The sequence below is a fragment of the Notothenia rossii genome (assembly GCF_949606895.1).
Source record: "Notothenia rossii genome assembly, chromosome: 10".
NCBI classification, from domain to species: domain Eukaryota; kingdom Metazoa; phylum Chordata; class Actinopteri; order Perciformes; family Nototheniidae; genus Notothenia; species Notothenia rossii.
In genome coordinates this window covers 64,980,775-65,006,240 of record NC_136908.1, presented here as the reverse complement: position 1 = coordinate 65,006,240, position 25,466 = coordinate 64,980,775, and the positions used below count along the sequence as shown (strand labels likewise).

The 25,466-nt window shown below is 45.6% G+C and overlaps 2 protein-coding genes and 1 long non-coding RNA gene across 5 annotated transcripts in view; 1 reads left to right on the top strand and 2 right to left on the bottom strand.

The window, feature by feature from the left end:
• Positions 1 to 285, bottom strand: part of LOC307021248 (protein-methionine sulfoxide oxidase mical3b-like) — a 37,452-nt gene extending 37,167 nt beyond the window's left edge. Inside the window, exon 1 of the mRNA XM_079653198.1 lies at positions 221 to 285. The gene's annotated coding sequence lies outside the window, so the exon portion shown is untranslated. The remainder of the gene's footprint in view (positions 1 to 220) is intronic.
• A 305-nt stretch (positions 286 to 590) lies between these two features.
• On the bottom strand, positions 591 to 25,139 carry svopl (SVOP-like). Of its 3 annotated transcripts, none has more exons than XM_079653202.1 (16): positions 24,981 to 25,139; positions 22,484 to 22,599; positions 22,287 to 22,375; positions 22,027 to 22,125; positions 21,877 to 21,948; positions 20,947 to 21,071; positions 13,802 to 13,865; positions 13,143 to 13,268; positions 12,327 to 12,455; positions 12,108 to 12,181; positions 11,118 to 11,314; positions 9,013 to 9,124; positions 7,447 to 7,528; positions 7,288 to 7,377; positions 1,342 to 1,455; positions 591 to 870 (listed from the first exon to the last, which is right to left on the bottom strand). In XM_079653202.1, exons 2-16 carry the CDS (start codon positions 22,596 to 22,598, stop codon positions 859 to 861), a joined length of 1,500 nt encoding a protein of 499 aa, XP_079509328.1. In that variant the 5' UTR covers position 22,599; positions 24,981 to 25,139; the 3' UTR covers positions 591 to 858. The 3 variants fall into 3 exon arrangements, with proteins under 3 accessions (XP_079509328.1, XP_079509330.1, XP_079509329.1); XM_079653204.1 differs by having other exon boundaries at positions 591 to 867; XM_079653203.1 differs by having other exon boundaries at positions 24,887 to 25,043.
• LOC307021250 lies at positions 18,574 to 19,458 on the top strand. The gene is made up of 2 exons (XR_013803112.1): positions 18,574 to 18,737; positions 18,882 to 19,458. It is a non-coding gene; the product is annotated as an uncharacterized lncRNA (long non-coding RNA).
• Positions 25,140 to 25,466: the final 327 nt, after the last annotated feature.

The window sequence follows — 25,466 nt, the reverse complement described above, 5'->3', positions numbered from 1 at the left end:
GCTAAACGCGTCTAAAGCATTATTTAATATTATGTTTTAAATGTTTTCTAAATTGTGTAAAGCAACCTTTTATTTATTTAACTTTCCCTCATACACTTCCTGTCTTTGATTTAAAATAAAAAGTAATCTTCTAGTATTTAAAATACACACTCCATAAAGACCCTGTAAACACACACACAGTTTTAATGTAAATGTGTGAAATGATCGGTGTGTTACTCACGTCTCAGAGCCGCTCTCCCTCTGCAGCCAACGTCTAAATCCACTCTAAACACACACACACACACACACTGAGGAGAGTGCACAGAACACACACACACACACACACACACACACACACACACACACACACACACACACACACACACACACACACACACACACACACACACACACACACACACACACACACACACACACACACACACACACACACACACACACACACACACACACACACACACACACACACACACACACACACACACACACACTAATCTGTATCCACTCTAACGAGCTTAACGAGTGCTGACCTTCTTCTTCTCTTCCTGCAGCAGCGCCACCACCAGGATGTTTCATAAATTATGAAAGACTTTAGTTTCTCAGGAGTTTTTATTCAGATTGTATATTTTTCAGATATTTTAAAAACATTTTCATGATATAAACTTTCTGCCGAAAACGTCAGAAAAACGTTATTTAAATGTCAATAAGGTACCTTGCGTTTAAATAATAACAATAACAACTTGAGATATATATTATTATATTATTGATCATTTATCAGAAACTCTTTCAATAGCAGCGTTTATTCACGAGCCTCAGATTTAATACAAAATAAAACGTTTTTTTCGTCGGCTGACGTCGTCAGGAGTTCTGCTGAAAACACAGAGATAAAGGTTTCAACATTTTGAATAAAACTGATATTTTAAAATATATTTCCGGCTTTTGTAGGAATAGAAATACATCTTGAGGATTCAAATAGAAAAATATATTAATAAAATACTGATAGAATTGTGGAATTTTTTTAAAAGTTGTTAAATTATGAGAATCTTTTTCTAAATGAACAAATCAAAAATCTTTTCTAATGTTGAACATTTCTGAATTACAAGAAAACATGGGTATTGAAAAGTTTAACTCGCTTACGATTAAAAAGTAAATAAAAATACCAGACGCTTCAAATATTGTCTCATTGTGCTGCATTTAAAATGAAAACCATAGATATTTGGTGAAATTAAAGTTGTAACTTTATCAGAGAAACAAACAATTGTAAATTAAAACAAAAATTCTCGTTAACTTTAGTTAATTTTACCCACAATGCCCGGCCCACTCGTTAATAGTGTCTCTCACCAGCAGAGCTCGTCCTCGAGTCTCGATCGGAAGCAGGAAGTTCCCCAGAGCGCAGATCACACAGGTCACTGCAAACGGGCTGAGAGCCAGAACCACCGACTGGGACATCAGCACCTGAAGCACACATAGAGAAAACACCTGAAACTCACCTGTACGACTCTATCAGAGGAACCTGAACACACCTGAACACACCTGACTCTATAAGAGGACCCTGAACACACCTGACTCTATAAGAGGACCCTGAACACACCTGACTCTATAAGAGGACCCTGAACACACCTGACTCTATAAGAGGACCCTGAACACACCTGACTCTATAAGAGGACCCTGAACACACCTGACTCTATAAGAGGACCCCGAACACACCTGACTCTATAAGAGGACCCTGAACACACCTGACTCTATAAGAGGACCCCGAACACACCTGACTCTATAAGAGGACCCTGAACACACCTAACTCTATAAGAGTACCCTGAACACACCTGACTCTATAAGAGGACCCTGAACACACCTGACTCTATAAGAGGAACCCGAACACACCTGACTCTATAAGAGGACCCTGAACACACCTGACTCTATAAGAGGACCCCAAACACACCTGACTCTATAAGAGGACCCTGAACACACCTGACTCTATAAGAGGACCCCGAACACACCTGACTCTATAAGAGGACCCTGAACTCAACTGACTCTATAAGAGGACCCTGAACACACCTGACTCTATAAGAGGACCCTGAACACACCTGACTCTATAAGAGGACCCTGAACACACCTGACTCTATAAGAGGAACCCGAACACACCTGACTCTATAAGAGGACCCTGAACTCAACTGACTCTATAAGAGGACCCCGAACACACCTGACTCTATAAGAGGACCCTGAACACACCTGACTCTATAAGAGGAACCCAAACACACCTGACTCTATAAGAGGACCCTGAACACACCTGACTCTATAAGAGGAACCCGAACACACCTGACTCTATAAGAGGACCCTGAACACACCTGACTCTATAAGAGGACCCTGAACACACCTGACTCTATAAGAGGACCCTGAACACACCTAACTCTATAAGAGGACCCTGAACACACCTGACTCTATAAGAGGACCCTGAACTCACCTGACTCTATAAGAGGACCCCGAACACACCTGACTCTATAAGAGGACCCTGAACACACCTGACTCTATAAGAGGACCCTGAACACACCTGACTCTATAAGAGGACCCTGAACTCACCTGACTCTATAAGAGGACCCCGAACACACCTGACTCTATAAGAGGACCCCAAACACACCTGACTCTATAAGAGGACCCTGAACACACCTGACTCTATAAGAGGACCCCGAACACACCTGACTCTATAAGAGGACCCTGAACACACCTGACTCTATAAGAGGACCCTGAACACACCTGACTCTATAAGAGGACCCTGAACACACCTGACTCTATAAGAGGACCCTGAACACACCTGACTCTATAAGAGGACCCCCAACACACCTGACTCTATAAGAGGACCCTGAACACACCTGACTCTATAAGAGGACCCTGAACACACCTGACTCTATAAGAGGACCCTGAACACACCTGACTCTATAAGAGGACCCTGAACACACCTGACTCTATAAGACAGGGGTGGGGAACCTTTTTTCTCTCAAGGGCCATTTCAATTTTTACAACATCCTTCGAGGCCGTACAAATTATTGAACTCAACGTTTGCTTAAAAAACTCAAATCACAGCCCATTCATTTCGCCTTTCTTTCATGCTGTGCAAAGAAAAAGCAACCTCTTAATCCAGACATTTGACCATGACCCGCGCATTCATGCACCGTGGTACGACCACCAAAACAGAAAGATATGGACAAAAGATGTGTGCAAATGTATTTAGTTTCATATCCATGTGGATTTTTTTTAAATGTTGAAGTTAAAAGCATCAATCTGGTGCACTTTGAGAGTACAATTAATAGATATATGGATACATCTCTCAACTGTAAGCGGATTTTTTTCTTTATGGATATTTTACAAATCACTTCCCTTTCAAACTGTATTCTTGTTTATTAATAACAACTTTTTTTTTATTGTCATATAGTATTTTATACCTGTTTACTTTATTCTCTTATTTCTGTATAAATATAATGACCATAAAAGATGTGCCTTTACCTCACTGGTTGGAGAAAAAGCTTCTTATATTCGTTAGCATAGCTAGCTAACCACATGCTAATAACAACAAAGTTATTGACTGTATGATCAGTGTGACAGAAGAACAGATCGCCACTGGGCTTTCAACTAAAGACACAGCCACGCACAAACTGCGGCATGTGTACGGCTCCTTATGGGTACTGACATTTGTGAAGTCCCGGCCCGGAGCCGCGTTCTGGTGCTCTCCGTTAGAACTACACCCCTGTCAGAAGAGACATATACCATGTGATGACACGTTAGGCTCGTGTTGTGTTCAAGGACCCTGATCTTGGCCAGGAAAAACAGGCACTCGCTTGTTTAATTATTTTGCAGTCTAGATTTCTTGAATTTTTTTCTTTTTTGCGTGTGTTTAGAAATTACCTCGAGGGCCGTGCCAAATGGTCTCGCGGGCCGGAGGGTTCCCCACCCCTGCTATAAGAGGACCCTGAACTCAACTGACTCTATAGCAGGACCCTGCACACACCTGAGCAATGAGAGGACCCCGAACACACCTGACTCTATAAGAGGACCCTGACCACACCTGACTCTATAAGAGGACCCTGAACACACCTGACTCTATAGCAGGACCCTGAAAACACCTGAGCAATGAGAGGACCCTGAACACACCTGACTCTATAAGAGGACCCTGACCACACCTGACTCTATAAGAGGACCCTGAACACACCTGACTCTATAGCAGGACCCTGAACACACCTGAGCAATGAGAGGACCCTGAACACACCTGACTCTATAACAGGACCCTGAACACAACTGAGCAATGAGAGGACCCTGAACACACCTGAACACACCTGACTCTATAAGAGGACCCTGAACACACCTGACTCGATAGCAGGACCCTGAACACACCTGAGCAATGAGAGGACCCTGAACACACCTGACTCTATAACTGGACCCTGAACACACCTGAGCAATGAGAGGACCCTGAACACACCTGACTCTATAACAGGACCCCGAACATACCTGACTCTATAAGAGGAACCCGAACACACCTGACTCTATAAGAGGAACCCGAACACACCTGACTCTATAAGAGGAACCCGAACATACCTGACTCTATAAGAGGACCCCGAACATACCTGACTCTATAAGAGGAACCCGAACACACCTGACTCTATAAGAGGAACCCGAACATACCTGACTCTATAAGAGGAACCCGAACATACCTGACTCTATAAGAGGAACCCGAACACACCTGACTCTATAAGAGGAACCCGAACATACCTGACTCTATAAGAGGACCCCGAACATACCTGACTCTATAAGAGGAACCCGAACACACCTGACTCTATAAGAGGAACCCGAACATACCTGACTCTATAAGAGGAACCCGAACATACCTGACTCTATAAGAGGAACCCGAACATACCTGACTCTATAAGAGGACCCCAAACACACCTGACTCTATAAGAGGACCCTGAACTCAACTGACTCTATAAGAGGACCCTGAACACACCTGACTCTATAACAGGACCCTGAACACACCTGAGCAATGAGAGGACCCCGAATACACCTGACTCTATAACAGGACCCTGAACACACCTAACTCTATAACAGGACCCTGAACACACCTGAGCTATGAGAGGACGCTGAACTCACCTGACTCTCAGAGGACCCTGAACTCACCTGAGCGATGAGAGGACCCTGAACTCACCTGACTCTCAGAGGACCCTGAACTCACCTGAGTCTCTGAGGGACCCTGAACACACCTGACTCTATAACAGGACCCTGAACACACCTGACTCTCAAAGGATCCTGAACTCACCTGAGTCTCTGAGGGACCCTGAACACCTGACTCTATAAGATGAACCTGAACACAACTGACTCTCAGAGGGACCCTGAACTCACCTGACTCTCTGAGGGACCCTGAACACCTGACTCTCGGAGGGACCCCGGACACCTGAGTCTATGAGGGACCCTGAACTCAACTGACTCTCTGAGGGACCCTGAACACCTGACTCTCAGAGGGACCCTGAACACCTGACTCTCTGAGGGACCCTGAACTCAACTGACTCTCTGAGGGACCCTGAACACCTGACTCTCAGAGGGACCCTGAACTCACCTGACTCTCAGAGGGACCCTGAACACCTGACTCTCAGAGGGACCCTGAACACCTGACTCTCTGAGGGACCCTGAACACCTGACTCTCAGAGGGACCCTGAACACCTGACTCTCAGAGGGACCCTGAACACCTGACTCTCTGAGGGACCCTGAACACCTGACTCTCTGAGGGACCCTGAACACCTGACGCTCAGAGGGACCCTGAACTCACCTGAGTCTCTGAGGGACCCTGAACACCCGACTCTCTGAGGGACCCTGAACACCTGACTCTTAGAGGGACCCTGAACACCTGACTCTATAAGAGGAACCCGAACACACCTGACTCTATAAGAGGAACCCGAACACACCTGACTCTATAAGAGGAACCCGAACATACCTGACTCTATAAGAGGACCCCGAACATACCTGACTCTATAAGAGGAACCCGAACACACCTGACTCTATAAGAGGAACCCGAACATACCTGACTCTATAAGAGGAACCCGAACATACCTGACTCTATAAGAGGAACCCGAACATACCTGACTCTATAAGAGGACCCCAAACACACCTGACTCTATAAGAGGACCCTGAACTCAACTGACTCTATAAGAGGACCCTGAACACACCTGACTCTATAACAGGACCCTGAACACACCTGAGCAATGAGAGGACCCCGAATACACCTGACTCTATAACAGGACCCTGAACACACCTAACTCTATAACAGGACCCTGAACACACCTGAGCTATGAGAGGACGCTGAACTCACCTGACTCTCAGAGGACCCTGAACTCACCTGAGCGATGAGAGGACCCTGAACTCACCTGACTCTCAGAGGACCCTGAACTCACCTGAGTCTCTGAGGGACCCTGAACACACCTGACTCTATAACAGGACCCTGAACACACCTGACTCTCAAAGGATCCTGAACTCACCTGAGTCTCTGAGGGACCCTGAACACCTGACTCTATAAGATGAACCTGAACACAACTGACTCTCAGAGGGACCCTGAACTCACCTGACTCTCTGAGGGACCCTGAACACCTGACTCTCGGAGGGACCCCGGACACCTGAGTCTATGAGGGACCCTGAACTCAACTGACTCTCTGAGGGACCCTGAACACCTGACTCTCAGAGGGACCCTGAACACCTGACTCTCTGAGGGACCCTGAACTCAACTGACTCTCTGAGGGACCCTGAACACCTGACTCTCAGAGGGACCCTGAACTCACCTGACTCTCAGAGGGACCCTGAACACCTGACTCTCAGAGGGACCCTGAACACCTGACTCTCTGAGGGACCCTGAACACCTGACTCTCAGAGGGACCCTGAACACCTGACTCTCAGAGGGACCCTGAACACCTGACTCTCTGAGGGACCCTGAACACCTGACTCTCTGAGGGACCCTGAACACCTGACGCTCAGAGGGACCCTGAACTCACCTGAGTCTCTGAGGGACCCTGAACACCCGACTCTCTGAGGGACCCTGAACACCTGACTCTTAGAGGGACCCTGAACACCTGACTCTCTGAGAGACCCTGAACACCTGACTCTCAGAGGGACCCTGAACTCACCTGAGTCTCTGAGGGACCCTGAACTCACCTGAGTCTCTGAGGGACCCTGAACACCCGACTCTCTAAGGGACCCTGAACACCTGACTCTTAGAGGGACCCTGAACTCAACTGATCCTCTGAAGGACCCTGAACTCACCTGAGCGATGAAGGGGGCGATCATCCCTCCGATGCGGCTGAAGCTCGTGCAGAAGCCCATCCCCAGAGAGCGGGTCACCGTGGGATAAACCTGAGAGACGTTGTGATGTTTATCATTTATTTATATTTAAATGAATGCAACCAGTAGATCCTGACGTACCTCAGCCGTGTAAATATAAACCACGTTAAAGTTCATGGAGACCAGCGCGCGCAGCAGGAACAGTAGGACCGTGAAGCCAAACCTGCGGAGGAACAGAACCAGAACCAGATCACAACCAGATCAGAAACAGAGGTCCTCATAATCAGATCAGAGGTCCTCATAATCAGATCAGAGGTCCTCAAACAGATCAGAGGTCCTCATAATCAGATCAGAGGTCCTCAAACAGATCAGAGGTCCTCATAATCAGATCAGAGGTCCTCAAACAGATCAGAGGTCCTCATAATCAGATCAGAGGTCCTCATGAACAGATCAGAGGTCCTCATAATCAGATCAGAGGTCCTCATAATCAGATCAGAGGTCCTCATAATCAGATCAGAGGTCCTCAAACAGATCAGAGGTCCTCCTAATCAGATCAGAGGTCCTCATGAACAGATCAGAGGTCCTCATAATCAGATCAGAGGTCCTCATAATCAGATCAGAGATCCTCATGAACAGATCAGAGGTCCTCAAACAGATCAGAGGTCCTCATGAACAGATCAGAGGTCCTCAAACAAATCAGAGGTCCTCATAATCAGATCAGAGGTCCTCAAACAGATCAGAGGTCCTCATAATCAGATCAGAGGTCCTCAAACAAATCAGAGGTCCTCATGAACAGATCAGAGGTCCTCAAACAGATCAGAGGTCCTCATAATCAGATCAGAGGTCCTCAAACAGATCAGAGGTCCTCATAATCAGATCAGAGGTCCTCAATCAAATCAGAGGTCCTCATAATCAGATCAGAGGTCCTCAAACAGATCAGAGGTCCTCATGAACAGATCAGAGGTCCTCATAATCAGATCAGAGGTCCTCAAACAAATCAGAGGTCCTCATGAACAGATCAGAGGTCCTCATAATCAGATCAGAGGTCCTCATAATCAGAGGTCTTCAAACAGATCAGAGGTCCTCATAATCAGATCAGAGGTCCTCAAACAGATCAGAGGTCCTCATAATCAGATCAGAGGTCCTTATGAACAGATCAGAGGTCCTCATAATCAGATCAGAGGTCCTCATAATCAGATCAGAGATCCTCATGAACAGATCAGAGGTCCTCAAAAAGATCAGAGGACCTCATGAACAGATCAGAGGTCCTCATAATCAGATCAGAGGTCCTCATAATCAGATCAGAGGTCCTCATGAACAGATCAGAGGTCCTCATGAACAGATCAGAGGTCCTCAAACAAATCAGAGGTCCTCATAATCAGATCAGAGGTCCTCATGAACAGATCAGAGGTCCTCATAATCAGATCAGAGGTCCTCAAACAAATCAGAGGTCCTCATGAACAGATCAGAGGTCCTCATAATCAGATCAGAGGTCCTCAAACAGATCAGAGGTCCTCATAATCAGATCAGAGGTCCTCAAACAAATCAGAGGTCCTCATAATCAGATCAGAGGTCCTCATACAAATCAGAGGTCCTCATAATCAAATCAGAGGTCCTCATAATCAGAGGTCTTCAAACAGATCAGAGGTCCTCATAATCAGATCAGAGGTCCTCATGAACAGATCAGAAGTCCTCAGTGTTACTCACATGGAGGAGCAGACGTTGAGCAACATGAACAACATGGCCGCCACCAGCTGCAGCATGGTCATACTCAACTTCCGTCCCAAAATGTTCAGCAGACAGATGTTTACAGGGACAACTGAGAGGAAGAAGGACACGTTATAAAGGAAGTACATCACCACCGCTAAGCTAAAGGAGGCTAATGTTGGGCTATAAAGGAACTACAGCACGGTCACATGACTTCACGTCACCACCGCTAAGCTAAAGGCGGCTAATGTTGGGCTATAAAGGAACTACAGCACGGTCACATGACTTCACGTCACCACCGCTAAGCTAAAGGCGGCTAATGTTGGGCTATAAAGGAACTACAGCACGGTCACATGACTTCACGTCACCACCGCTAAGCTAAAGGTGGCTAATGTTGGGCTATAAAGGAACTACAGCACGGTCACATGACTTCACCTCACCACCGCTAAGCTAAAGGTGGCTAATGTTGGGCTATAGAGGAACTACAGCACGGTCACATGACTTCACTTCACCACCGCTAAGCTAAAGGCGGCTAATGTTGGGCTATAAAGGAACTACAGCACGGTCACATGACTTCACGTCACCACCGCTAAGCTAAAGGTGGCTAATGTTGGGCTATAGAGGAACTACAGCACGGTCACATGACTTCACTTCACCACCGCTAAGCTAAAGGCGGCTAATGTTGGGCTATAAAGGAACTACAGCACGGTCACATGACTTCACGTCACCACCGCTAAGCTAAAGGCGGCTAATGTTGGGCTATAAAGGAACTACAGCACGGTCACATGACTTCACGTCACCACCGCTAAGCTAAAGGTGTCTAATGTTGGGCTATAAAGGAACTACAGCACGGTCACATGACTTCACGTCACCACCGCTAAGCTAAAGGTGGCTAATGTTGGGCTATAGAGGAACTACAGCACGGTCACATGACTTCACTTCACCACCGCTAAGCTAAAGGCGGCTAATGTTGGGCTATAAAGGAACTACAGCACGGTCACATGACTTCACGTCACCACCGCTAAGCTAAAGGAGGCTAATGTTGGGCTATAAAGGAACTACAGCACGGTCACATGACTTCACGTCACCACCGCTAAGCTAAAGGAGGCTAATGTTGGGCTATAAAGGAACTACAGCACGGTCACATGACTTCACGTCACCACCGCTAAGCTAAAGGAGGCTAATGTTGGGCTATAAAGGAACTACAGCACGGTCACATGACTTCACTTCACCACCGCTAAGCTAAAGGAGGCTAATGTTGGGCTGTAAAGGAACTACAGCACGGTCACATGACTTCACGTCACCACCGCTAAGCTAAAGGAGGCTAATGTTGGGTTATAAAGGAACTACAGCACGGTCACATGACTTCACGTCACCACCGCTAAGCTAAAGGAGGCTAATGTTGGGCTATAAAGGAACTACAGCACGGTCACATGACTTCACGTCACCACCGCTAAGCTAAAGGAGGCTAATGTTGGGCTGTAAAGGAACTACAGCACGGTCACATGACTTCACTTCAACACCGCTAAGCTAAAGGAGGCTAATGTTGGGCTATAAAGGAACTACAGCACGGTCACATGACTTCACGTCACCACCGCTAAGCTAAAGGAGGCTAATGTTGGGCTGTAAAGGAACTACAGCACGGTCACATGACTTCACTTCAACACCGCTAAGCTAAAGGAGGCTAATGTTGGGCTGTAAAGGAACCACACCACGCTCACATGACTTCACGTCACCACCGCTAAGCTAAAGGAGGCTAATGTTGGGCTATAAAGGAACTACAGCACGGTCACATGACTTCACTTCACCACCGCTAAGCTAAAGGAGGCTGATGTTGGGCTATAAAGGAACTACAGCACGGTCACATGACTTCACGTCACCACCGCTAAGCTAAAGGTGGCTAAAGTTGGGCTATAAAGGAACTACAGCACGGTCACATGACTTCACTTCACCACCGCTAAGCTAAAGGAGGCTAATGTTGGGCTGTAAAGGAACTACAGCACGGTCACATGACTTCACGTCACCACCGCTAAGCTAAAGGAGGCTAATGTTGGGCGTTTAGTGGTCTCATTTAGACCCTTGTCAGCACAGGATGTGGTTCTTACGGGCGACCTCCCCAAGGCAGCTGATGAGCAGCGTCTGGTAGTCGTTGTTCTTGAATGGGATGCAGAAACAGAGTCCGTCGGGGTGCGTGTGTTTGACGAGATGTTCAGGGTCCGGGTCCGTCATACACAGCAGGTTCTTCTCCAGCAGCTCCGAGCTGCTCAGCACCGAGCCGTAGTATGCAAAGGACGCCACGAACCTGAAGGCACCACAGAGAGGTATTAATATTCAGTGTATGTTAAAGTACTCACCATGAGTACCACAGCAGCAGAGAAGTATTAATACTCAGTATATGTTAAAGTACTCACCATGAGTACCACAGCAGCAGAGAGGTATTAATATTCAGTGTATGTTAAAGTACTCACCATGAGTACCACAGCAGCAGAGAGGTATTAATACTCAGTATATGTTAAAGTACTCACCATGAGTACCACAGCAGCAGAGAGGTATTAATACTCAGTATATGTTAAAGTACTCACCATGAGTACCACAGCAGCAGAGAGGTATTAATACTCAGTATATGTTAAAGTACTCACCATGAGTACCACAGCAGCAGAGAGGTATTAATACTCAGTATATGTTAAAGTACTCACCATGAGTACCACAGCAGCAGAGAGGTATTAATACTCAGTATATGTTAAAGTACTCACCATGAGTACCACAGCAGCAGAGAGGTATTAATACTCAGTATATGTTAAAGTACTCACCATGAGTACCACAGCAGCAGAGAGGTATTAATACTCAGTATATGTTAAAGTACTCACCATGAGTACCAAAGCAGCAGAGAGGTATTAATACTCAGTATATGTTAAAGTACTCACCATGAGTACCACAGCAGCAGAGAGGTATTAATACTCAGTATATGTTAAAGTACTCACCATGAGTACCAAAGCAGCAGAGAGGTATTAATACTCAGTATATGTTAAAGTACTCACCATGAGTACCACAGCAGCAGAGAGGTATTAATACTCAGTATATGTTAAAGTACTCACCATGAGTACCACAGCAGCAGGGTCGTCCTCCTGAAGGCGGGGCTTAGCAGAATCCTCCAGCTGCCTCGTTCTTTCTGAAACGCAGGTAAACATATTTATTTGTTTGTTTATATTGACAGTTTAAAGACCTCTAAATGATTGATTGTGTATTTGAATGATTGATTGTGTATTTGAATGATTGATTGTGTATTTGAATGATTGATTGTGTATTATAATCACCACGCTGGGCTCCACCAGGCGGCCCGGAGGGAGAGACGTGCGGTTCATTTTGGCGATTTTCTGCAGCGTCTCCAACGCCGCCTGAACGTTTCCTGCTGACACGTTATAACGAGCAGACTCCGGGATGAACTGAGGGACAGTAGAGAGACAGACAGGTGAGGGACAGACAGGTGAGAGACAGACAGGTGAGGGACAGACATGTGAGAGACAGACAAGTGAGAGACAGACATGTGAGACAAGTGAGGCAGGTGAGAGACAGGCAGGTGAGAGACAGACAGGTGAGAGACAGGTGAGATAGGTGAAAGAGAGACAGGTGAGAGACAGACAAGTGAGAGACAGACATGTGAGACAAGTGAGGCAGGTGAGAGACAGGCAGGTGAGAGACAGACAGGTGAGAGACAGGTGAGATAGGTGAAAGAGAGACAGGTGAGAGACAGAGCAGAGACAGAAAGGTGAGGGACAGGTGAGAGACAGGTGAGAAAGTTGAGAGACAGGTGAAACAGGTGAGAGACAGACAGGTGAGAGACCGTTGAGACAGGTGAGAGACAGACAGGTGAGAGACCGTTGAGACAGGTGAGAGACAGACATGTGAGAGACAGACAGGTGAAAGAGAGACAGGTGAGAGACAGGGGAGAGACAGGAGAGATACAGAAAGGTGAGGGACAGGGGAGAGACAGGTGAGAGACAGACAGGTGAGATAATTGAGAGACAGGTGAGACAGGTGAGAGACAGACAGGTGAGAGACAGGTGAGACAGGTCAGAGACAGGTGAGAGACAGGTGAGACATACAGACAGACAGGTACAGGTGTGTCTCACCTTGAAGAGGAAGAGCAGGATGATGCTCGGGGTCACAGAGAGACGGATCATCCACCTCCAGCCGAACGAGGGAACCACGAGCATCCCCAACACGATGATGAGCATGGACCCTATCATCCAGAACACCTGAGAACAGAGAGCATCATGGGAGATCACCTGAGAGCACCTGAGAACAGAGAGCATCATGGGAGATCACCTGGGAACACATGAGAACAGAGAGCATCATGGGAGAACACCTGAGAACAGAGAGCATCATGGGAGAACACCTGAGAACAGAACACCTGAGAACAGAGAGCATCATGGGAGATCACCTGGGAACACATGAGAACAGAGAGCATCATGGGAGAACACCTGAGAACAGAGAGCATCATGGGAGAACACCTGAGAACAGAACGCCTGAGAACAGAGAGCATCATGGGAGAACACCTGAGAACAGAGCATCATGGGAGAACACCTGAGAACACCTGAGAACAGAGAGCATCATGGGAGAACACCTGAGAACACCTGAGAACAGAGCATCATGGGAGAACACCTGAGAACACCTGAGAACAGAGAGCATCATGGGAGAACACCTGAGAACACCTGAGAAACAAGGGAGATATCCTGACTGACAGAGAGCATGCTGGGAAATGTAGTGATTCAGAGTAAATCAGACTCACGGTGGCCAGAGGCAGCAGGATGGCTCGGTATTTAGACGGGATGAACTCCGTCTTCAACACGAAGCTGCAACACACAACACGTTATCTGAGTGTGTGTGTGTGTGTGTGTGTGTGTGTGTGTGTGTGTGTGTGTGTGTGTGTGTGTGTGTGTGAGAGAGAGAGAGAGAGAGTGGGTGCGGGTGTGTGTGTGTGTGTGTGTGTGTGTGTGTGTGTGTGTGTGTGTGTGTGTGTGTGTGTGTGTGTGTGTGTGTGTGTGTGTGTGTGTGTGTGTGTGTGTGTGTGTGTGTGTGTGTGTGTGTGTGAGTCAGTGGCGTAGCCACCATAGGGCCAGGCCCACCCAGTTTACTCATTGGCCCACTCTGAGAAAGCTTCGGTGTCATTTAAACATTTTTTTTTTTAATTATTGTATTATTTTTATAAAAAAATGTATTCACCCATTGAGAATATCCAAGAATTCAAAGTGAAATTCAAGTGAACAAATATCGAGTTTAATTAATGTGTGTTTTGTCCTCGGAACCGAACTCATTTAAGGTAAAAACTGATTGTTGGTTCCGGCGCGCGCCATAATAACGTGAGAGAGGCAGAGAGCAAAATAAATGATGGCTCAAAGTTCACTAATGAACTTTTTTTTTTTTTTTTAAAAGCCAGACTCCAAGAAGAGCCCCCACTGCCCTAGTCTAGCAGCGATCTATACGATCATTTTCTGATAACGATGAAATAGCCCCGCCTCCCTCTCCCCACCTCTCCTGCTGCTGGGCTGTCAGAAGAAAAAAAATGTTAACGGAAACTCTGCCGCACGGTCCCCTCGTCCCTTGGAAGAGGCGGAGAGGTGGGTGGACAGTCCGGAGAGATATACACAGGGTTGGGTTGTAACGGAATACAGGTAACGGCGTTACGTAATCAGAATGCAAAAATCAACTGTTTTCAGCTGGCGTTACATTTGAAAAACGAGTAATGTGATTACAGTAACTTTCGTAAACCTGAAGTGAATACATTTTGGAATACTTATTGGAATTATTGGTGGAAAAGTTTCCTCACAAAATGTAATATTCATTACCTGCAGAACTGTGTGCACACTGCACAGCGCTGCAGCGTGTCTGTGAGGCCCCGCCCCCCGCACGCAGATGAGAGAGAGATCTCTTTTCAAATATATTGGAAATTAGAAACGGAGATGGTTAGATAAAATGTGCAAGATAACGTTTATGTAGCATTTCTTTATTGTCGAAATGATAACATTTCATAACGGGATCAAATCAAAGTGAATGGCCTGCTGCTGCTGAATGCATGGGGCAAGTGACTGGAAACAGTTTTAAAAGTTATTACATCGTTTCAGATAATAAGTAATAAAGATAATTCATTCTATTTAGGGGCGACTTTCAAAGCACAAGGACACCTTACAATTCATAACATATTCCAAGGAAAGGTTTTCAGACAGTACAAAGAATACAGTCTGGGTGATGTTTGTTATGCGGGGTGCAGATGAGAGGGAGCTGTCCAGAATAGGCCTGTCACGATAATTAATTTTGTTGGACGATACATTTTTCTGGAAATTATTGCGATAAACGATAATATTGTCGGCACCGTTTTAAGACATAATGATAATATATAATAATAATTCAAGTACATCCTTTCAAACATAACTTTTTATTGAACATTCAACATTGCAAATGAAATGTGAAATAATATTAGAATTAGTGGTGGGCCGTTATCGGCGTTAGCGTGCTGCGTTAACGTGAGACTCTTGTCGGCGATAAAAAAAAATATCGCCGTTAATCTATTCTCAAAGTTGGGTTGGGAGCTGGGTCTATACTACGCAAGCTATGATGACTTTCACCTTGATAATTTAGCGCGGATGTATACCTAGCCGAATTGCACTGTAGGGGGCGAGATCGAGTCTTTGACCTGTGTTTCTTCTACGGTCTATGGATCTGACCCCGGTCAAATCAGCCACATTAAACGTGACATGCTAACATGGATACAGCAGGTATGAAGCCGCCGGGTTTGCTTCAGGGGAAATTTATTTTTAAGAAGCTTCCCGATGGAAACCTCGACAAAAATAAGGTTGTTTGCACCTTGTGCAATGCGGAATTAGTTTACTGTAGGAGTTCATCCAGTCTCAAGTACCACCTAAACGCAAAGCATCCCTTAGCTAATGCGGAAGATGCCGGGCCAAGCACTGATGTAGCGCGGGGGAAGACTCGTCGTCAAACAACTATGTTTGAGTGCAACCGAGGCAAGCCCGTCAGCACAGCTCTATCAGCCAAGCTAACTAGTCTCCTCGCTCAGTGGATTGCCACCAGCTGCAGGCCCATTAGCGTGGTTGAAGATGACGGGCTCAAGCTTGTTCTCCAGGCGGCCACAGGTGACCCATCTTACAAACTACCTGCGAGGCGAACTATCATGAGGAGAATACATGACCAGCACGCAGAAGAGAAAGCTACGAAAGTTGAGAAGATGGTAGAGGCGAGGTCTGTAGCACTGACTGGGGACCATTGGACGTCCGTTAACAACGACAACTACCTCGGCGTTACAGTACACCTCATCGATGCTAGCTGGGAACTTCACTCCTTCGCTTTAGGTATGCTACGTTATGTCATTTTAAATTACATAATTTCATTTCGTAGTCTTTTAATTACCACCACGTTATGTTTGCTTCTTGATAATTGCTAGTTGTTTACAACTAGTAGTGAAATTATTCTAATTTACTTTGTCTGTCCGTTAGGTGTGATGAAAACAGAGGAGCGTGACGTTGCAGAAGCGTGTGCAAGGCAGTTCCTCGACGTCGCTAATCAGTGGGGGATAACTGACAAAATAAGCACTATTGGAACAGATAGCGCTCCTAATATGCTGGCAGCAGGGAGGATACTTCCATTCGAGCACTTGCCCTGTGTTGCGCATGTTGTACAGAGAGCTATTGTAATGGCACTTCGGGAAGGTGGTTTTGATGGTGCACTGGCCAAGTGCCGTAAAGTGGTCGGACATTTCAAACACAGTCCGGCCAACTCAGACGAGCTAAATGTCCAACAATCCTCCCTTGGACAAGTTAAGGAGTCACTCGTGCAAGATGTTCCAACACGTTGGAATTCCACTCTTGAGATGATAAAGCGCGTGAGGCGCAACAGAGACGCACTGCACACAACGCTGTCGCTGCAGAAGCACAACCTGGCCCTCCCAACAAATGCGGATTATGAGAAGTTGGCAAAGCTAGAGAAACTGCTGGAGCCATGCAGGTATGGTCTACAAAGATAGTGTGTTCATGAATTGGCATACAAGTTTTTAAATGTCACTTTGTATGTAAGAAACACCTGCCCTTAAAAGGCCCAGTGAAGTGCATGTTTTTGCACCAAAATGAAATGGCAGTTTCATTCCTTACATATCATTGTGCCTGTTCATGGCTAAAATAATTTTTAATAATTCATAATTAATGAATTAATGAATTATTAATTTTGCCGTCTGAGCCTAACGGAAGTTGCAGACGATAGTGGCTGTGACGTCACAAGATGTACCCAGTTGCGATTGTAAACATGGCGGAGACTCTGGAAAGTGATACTAGTGTGAGAGAAATGATTGATTTGGACAGCTTTTCGGATAGATGAGGAAAGTGATCAATCTGGTGCACTTTGAGGGCAACATTAAGAGATTTATGGATACAGCTCTCAACACTCATATGAAACATATATTTCAAGAATCAAAAAACATTGGAAGGATTTCTTAACCTATTTTATACAACTAATATTACATAGATGGAAATATTTGTTTACATAGATGACCAAACCCACTGAGATAACTTAGGCTACAGTTTACCTCCCTGAGCTGACGTTATCTCTCTCAGTCCCACAGGAGAGCACTCTCCCTCTCCTTATTGTTGAAACAGCTAATCTCCGTTAGCTCCGAGCTAGCACCAGATGCTAACAACAACCCTGTAACTCTGTCAGTCTCTCTTTCTCTCTCTCTCGAATCGACCAGTGGCCTTTATTTATCATGATCAATCAAAGAATCTACGAAACAATGACACCAGCCAGGCTCACCTTCATCTTTTGGGAACAGAAACATCGCCACTTCGGCAGACTTGACATTACTACAGCCAGCGGCAATGCATCGTTTCCCCTGTGTTTTTCATCCCTCTTTCTTCACTGTCGCCTCCATTGTCAGGTTTTCTCGATTGGCAATCACTTCCAGTCGACTCCGACACACTTTCCAGGAAAATACTAGCTCAAAAACGTTGAGAAATTCGACTTTGAAAAAGAGAAAAAATGAACGGTGGTGAATGTAAACAGTGCAGCGGCGTCCATCTCGTGACGTCACGCAGTAGATCGCAAGCCACGCCCAGGAAGGCGAAGGTCGACTGCAGATTTCCCCGGAAAATTCAAAACTCGTCAAATTTGTTGCTATTCCAACATTTTTTGATATGGGTTCCAATGGACAATTTTGGTCATTACTATACGTATTAGCATAACAGATCATGCACAGGTGCACACTTCACTGGGCCTTTAAATGTGTAATCTGAGTTAAATTAATCTGTCACTAATAATTTTTTGCTGTGTCTGTCTGTGTGTCTGTGTGTCTGTGTGTCTGTGTGTCTGTCTGTCTGTCTGTCTGCCTGCCTGCCTGCCTGTCTGTCTGTCTGTCTGTCTGTCTGTCTGCCTGTCTGCCTGTCTGCCTGTCTGCCTGTCTGTCTGTCTGTCTGTCTGTCTGTCTGTCTGCCTGTCTGTCTGTCTGTCTGTCTGCCTGTCTGTCTGTCTGTCTGTAGGTACATCACTGAGCTCCTTGGTGGAGATAAGTATGTATCCTGCTCTGTGGTTCTACCTGCCCTGTGCCACCTCCAGCATGCGATGAACATCTCAGATGATGATCCTGCCTACATTGTGCGATTCAAGGCTGCCTTCATCAAGGACCTCAACCAGCGGAGGGAGAAAATAACCTGGAATGGCTTAAGGTATGTCAGAGTGACCAGAAGATAACTACATTGTATGACCATAATAGACTGTAAAGCCAGATGAATAAGTCATGAAGAAATATGGAGGTTGGATTTGGAAAGTGACATTTTCATTTTTTAATAATTATTTTTTATTCATCAAAGGTGGCGACTGCTCTAGATCCACGATTTAAGGACCTCAAGTGCTTGCCCAGAGCAGAGAGGGAGCCAGTGTGGGCAAAGCTAAGTGCGTTGATGAAGGGAGAAGAACCTGCTCTGCAGCCACTCAGGGAGGAGAACCCTGAGCCCCCCAAGAAGAAAACAGCCCTGCTACTGATGGGATCCGACTCAGAATCAGATGAGGAGACACCAGAAGATAGTACAGTGGAGAGGTACAAGGTAGAGCCCAGTGCCAGTCTAGATCAGTGTCCACTGAAGTGGTGGTCGGAGCACACTGCTGTCTATGGTAAGATGGCCCAAATTGCCCGTAAATACTTGGGGACTCCTGCCACAACTGTCCCATGCGAGAGACTTTTTTCTTTAGCAGGCCATATTGTGCAGAAGAGGAGAGCTTGTTTGTCACCAGAAAATGTGAACAAACTGGTCTGCCTGAGTGACTGGTGGAAGAAGGAGAAATAGAGCTTTGACTGACACAAAGCTACTGACTGTAAACAGTTCATTACAACCTGTTATATAGGCCTACTGTTCAACTAAAAATAAACAGTTAATAAACACAAGTACATCTCATTGTCATTGATTTATTTTCATCACCAATTATCATAGAACAGCTTTCTCAAGCAGTTTGTGATGCATTTTGGAAACTGGAGATGAGCCCCTGGTCTAATGCACCACCCGGCTTGAGAAACCCGTTCTCAAAGACTTACTTTTAGTCATTATTTGGGTAGCACACATATTCTGAATGCCTTCGGCAGAATTCAAATGAGCCATTTTAATCTAGATTAATCTAGATTAATTCCAAGAATACAGTGAGATTAATCTAGATTAAAAAAAAGAATCTATGCCCACCACTAATTAAAATATATAAATTATATATAATAAATAAAACAAATTAATTAAATTATAATAAATTAATTAAATCACACAACCAAAACAATAAATTAAATAGTCAGGCTGGAAAACAGAGCTCTCTCTCTCTCTCTCTCTCTATATATATATATAAATAAATAAATAAATAAATAAGTATGAGCACACATTGTCTCACAAGCAAAAAAACCCTCCTTAAAACAACAGTCAAGTGTACAGTCCACTGTCAAACACCCGGATGCCTCAACAGGCCATATCCAAATCTGTTTTTCTAAGTTTTCGAACAAGGAACACCAACATGTTTGCATTGTGGGGCGGGGGCTCTCCATCTCCAGCTGCCGTGTTTGCTCCCAGCTGGAAAACGGAATGGGGTGGTTGTGTTTTAGGTGGTTTAAAATGCGTGGTATTGCCTGCTTTTGTCGCTACCTTTTTTAAACCAATGCGACACACCGCCCGGCTCACTCAAGTCCGTAGGTTCGCCTCGTTGATTTGGTTTGAATCCAAAATACTGCCACACCGGAGAATCGAGATGTGTAGTTAGGTTTTGTAACCAATTCCATTTCACTTTAAATTCCCCGTGAGTAAGTCACACGTTGTCTCCCGCTTGTCGCTATATTATTAATTTGGCTGCTACGCTGCTGCACGTGCACGCGGAGTGTCCTGACCTGGCTGTGTGTCAGCCCCGCCCCTCACAGCGCGCCTGGTAGCCACAGCGCTCTAGGCTAAAATGCTGGTCACATCTTTATGTAAACTAAACGGCAATTTATCGAGCTCAGAAAAGTTATCGAGTCCATTTTTATTTATCGTACGATAAGTCAATTTATCGATTATCGCGACAGGCCTAGTCCAGAATGACACCAAGATGTTGTGTTTGAGTTCTTGATAAGCCATTAAAACTGTAAAATACGTGTCTCCTGTGCACCAAAACATACCCATCTGTTATGGAAAAAGAAAGTATTCTAAAAGTAATCTGCCACCGGTACCGGCGGGGATTGTTGTTAGCTTCTGATGCGAAGAAGAAAAATCTGGCCCACCCTATTTTTTACAGGCCCACCCTAAAGTACATTTCTGCCTACGCTACTGGTGTGAGTGAGTGAGTGAGTGAGTGAGTGAGTGAGTGAGTGAGTGAGTGAGTGAGTGAGTGAGTGTGTGTGTGTGTGTGCGCTTATGTGGTGTGTTCACTGACCCCTGGGACACTCCAGCCACCCCACAGCCCACCATGCTGCGCAGGAAGATGAACCAGCCGTACGACGGGGCGAAGGAGGTGAGCAGCGAGAAGTACGCACTCCACACGAAGCCCCCGAACACAACCTGAACACACACAGTATGTTACCTGTAGTACTCGTAATGCTACCTGTAGTACTCGTAATGCTACCTGTAGTACTCGTAATACTACCTGTAGTACTCGTAATGCTACCTGTAGTACTCGTAATACTACCTGTAGTACTCGTAATGCTACCTGTAGTACTCGTAATACTACCTGTAGTACTCGTAATGCTACCTCGTAATGCTAGCTGTAGTACTCGTAATGCTACCTGTAGTACTCGTAATGCTACCTGTAGTACTCGTAATGCTACCTGTAGTACTCGTAATACTACCTGTAGTACTCGTAATGCTACCTCGTAATGCTAGCTGTAGTACTCGTAATGCTACCTGTAGTACTCGTAATGCTACCTGTAGTACTCGTAATGCTACCTGTAGTACTCGTAAAACTACCTGTAGTACTCGTAATACTACCTGTAGTACTCCTAATGCTACCTGTAGTACTCCTAATGCTACCTGTAGTACTCGTAATGCTACCTGTAGTACTCGTAATGCTACCTGTAGTACTCGTAATGCTACCTGTAGTACTCGTAATGCTACCTGTAGTACTCGTAAAGCTACCTGTAGTACTCGTAATGCTACCTGTAGTACTCGTAAAGCTACCTGTAGTACTCGTAATGCTACCTGTAGTACTCGTAAAGCTACCTGTAGTACTCGTAATGCTACCTGTAGTACTCGTAAAGCTACCTGTAGTACTCGTAAAACTACCTGTAGTACTCGTAATACTACCTGTAGTACTCGTAATAGTACCTGTAGTAACACAGTACTATATGTGTATTATAACAGGACTGACCTTCCAGCGGCCGTACCTGTCGGCCAGGTAACCACTCAGAATGCCGCACACCATGAAGCCCAGGAACACCATCTGAGAGGAAGCATGATTATTAATATAGAGATCAATAAATACACTTTAAATCAATAAATAATATACAGAGAGACTCACGGTGGAGACGAGCGCGACCTGCCAGTCCTGGAGACGCCACTCACATCGGATCTCTGGAGAAACTACAGCGAGCAGCATGATCTCCATCGCCTCGATTATCTGTAGATACATTCAAGTGATTCATAATTCTACTTCATAAATATAAAATGTTGTAATCTCTGAGTCATTAATATAATAATAATAATAATAATAATAATATTAATAATAATAATAATAATAATAATAATAATAATAATAATAATAATAATAATAATGCTCACGTTGGTGCTCCCCATGATGAGGAACAGCAGGATGTGGAAACGGCCGAAGCCGATAAACTCCACCGCGTCCTCGACAGTGAACGTCTCGTCTGCGGACCACAGTTTATTATTTACAGAATCTAATAATAATAATAATAATAATAATAATAATAATAATAATAATAGTTAATTATAAGAATAAACAACGTCAGGCTCACCATTGTTGTTCTTGTTGTTGTTGTTTCCTTTGCCTTGCCACTTGTGTGCAGGTTTCTCCTGAAGCTCCATGTCCTGCAGATGGATGGAGTTCACCAGCTGTGCTGCATCCACCATCCTACACACAGGAGACACAGAGGAGACACAGAGACACACAGGAGACACACAGGGACACACAGGAGACACACAGGAGACACAGAGACACACAGGAGACACACAGGAGACACAGAGACACACAGGAGACACACAGGGACACACAGGAGACACACAGAAGACACACAGGAGACACACAGGAGACACACAGGAGACACACAGGAGACACAGAGACACACAGGAGACACAGAGACACACAGACACACAGGAGACACACAGGAGACACACAGACACACAGGAGACACACAGGGACACACAGGAGACACACAGGAGACACACAGGAGACACACAGGAGACACAGAGACACACAGGAGACACACAGGGACACACAGGAGACACACAGGAGACACACAGGAGACACACAGGAGACACAGAGACACACAGGAGACACACAGGGACACACAGGAGACACACAGGAGACACACAGACACACAGGAGACACACAGGGACACACAGGAGACACACAGGAGACACACAGGAGACACACAGGAGACACAGAGACACACAGGAGACACACAGGGACACACAGGAGACACACAGGAGACACAGAGACACACAGGAGACACACAGGAGACACACAGGGACACACAGGAGACACACAGAAGACACACAGGAGACACACAGGAGACACACAGGAGACACAGAGACACACAGGAGACACAGAGACACACAGGGACACACAGGAGACACAGAGACACACAGGAGACACAGAGACACACAGGGACACACAGGAGACACAGAGACACACAGGAGACACACAGGAGACACACAGGAGACACAGAGACACACAGGAGACACACAGGAGACACACAGGAGACACACAGGGACACACAGGAGACACAGAGACACACAGGAGACACACAGGAGACACAGAGACACAAAGGAGACACACAGGAGACACAGAGACACACAGGAGACACAGAGACACACAGGAGACACAGAGACACAAAGGAGACACACAGGAGACACAGAGACACACAGGAGACACAGAGACACACAGGAGACACACAGGGAGACACAGAGACACAAAGGAGACACACAGGAGACACAGAGACACACAGGAGACACAGAGACACACAGGAGACACACAGGGAGACACAGAGACACAAAGGAGACACACAGGAGACACAGAGACACACAGGAGACACACAGGAGACACAGAGGAGACACACAGACATACAGGAGACACACAGACATACAGGAGACACAGAGACACACAGACACACACAGAGACACACAGGAGACACAGAGGAGACACACAGACATACAGGAGACACACAGACACACACAGGAGACACACAGACACACACAGAGACACACAGGAGACACACAGACATACAGGAGACACACAGACACACACACAGACATACAGGAGACACACAGACATACAGGAGACACACAGGAGACACACAGACACACACACAGACATACAGGAGACACACAGGAGACACACAGACATACAGGAGACACATAGGAGACACACAGGAGACACAGAGGAGACACACAGACATACAGGAGACACACAGGAGACACACAGGAGACACACACAGAGACACACAGGAGACACACAGACATACAGGAGACACACAGGAGACACACAGGAGACACACAGGAGACACACACAGAGACACAGAGACACACACAGAGACACACAGACACACACAGAGACACACAGGAGACACACAGACACACACAGAGACACACAGGAGACACACAGACACACACAGAGACACACAGGAGACACACAGACACACAGAGACACACAGGAGACACACAGGGACAGGAGGGACTCGGGTTTAACCAAACTCAGTTCATAAATCCATAGATTTAGTTAACATATTTCTCATCAACAATAACAACAACAACAACAACAACAACAACACGCTGTAAAAGCAGAAACGGATCAAACTGAACTAAATATTGAGATTGATGTTATTATTTATTACATGAAAGCGTCATCAGTCCGTCTATTTCAATGAGAAATTCAAATCAATTTATTTAATTAATCTAGAACTAAACGGTGGATTGTTTTGAATCCAAATGAACTTGAATACTCTTTTCTTTTATATTCAGTGGTTTTTGTTCCGGGTTTGAATCCACTTTAAATCCGGAGGAAACTTGAAATCATCAGATTCTGAGCAGAGTTTGGCGGAGATAAAACCTGAGTTTTAAAGCTGAGTTCCGGTCATAAACTGAGATGTATTACCGCGAGGTATCAGGTAGATAAACAGACAGATCATAAACACTCTCACTTCCGATCCCGGATCGATAAGCTCCAGCTGTTTCACGGACGTAGATGAGTTCCGGTTGAACGTGTTTCTCGGTACTTCGCGGGGTTGTACTCACACTGAATCTGTCCCGGCGGATCTGTGCTCAGAGAGCCTCTTCTCATTCTGCGGGAACTCTCTCAAGTGAACCTGTTCTTCTGCTGTTTACCTGCCAGGTAACCCGGAAGCTCCACGTCACTGAGGGGAGACTCACCTTCAAGTTGGTGAAGTCACGATGACTGATTGGAGCATCAGCTATTCAATTTTCTTAATTTACCTTTTAATGTGTTACCTGTCTCTTAAAACCTCGAAGGTTAAAAGCATGTATTTATTCTGTGATAACAAGATGTACCTCCCCCCCCCCCCCAAAGGATCATTGTTTCTTTAGACAATAAGAAAATACATCATGAATGAAAAGATGAAATCGATTGTGAAGTGAAATGTGCAAAAATAGGTTAATTAATAATCATTAGATTTAAAATCTGCAGCTTCTTTAAACTCAAGCACGAAAAGCTAAATAACTTTAAATAGAAATATTAAGATTTCTTTATTGAATTTCTAATGT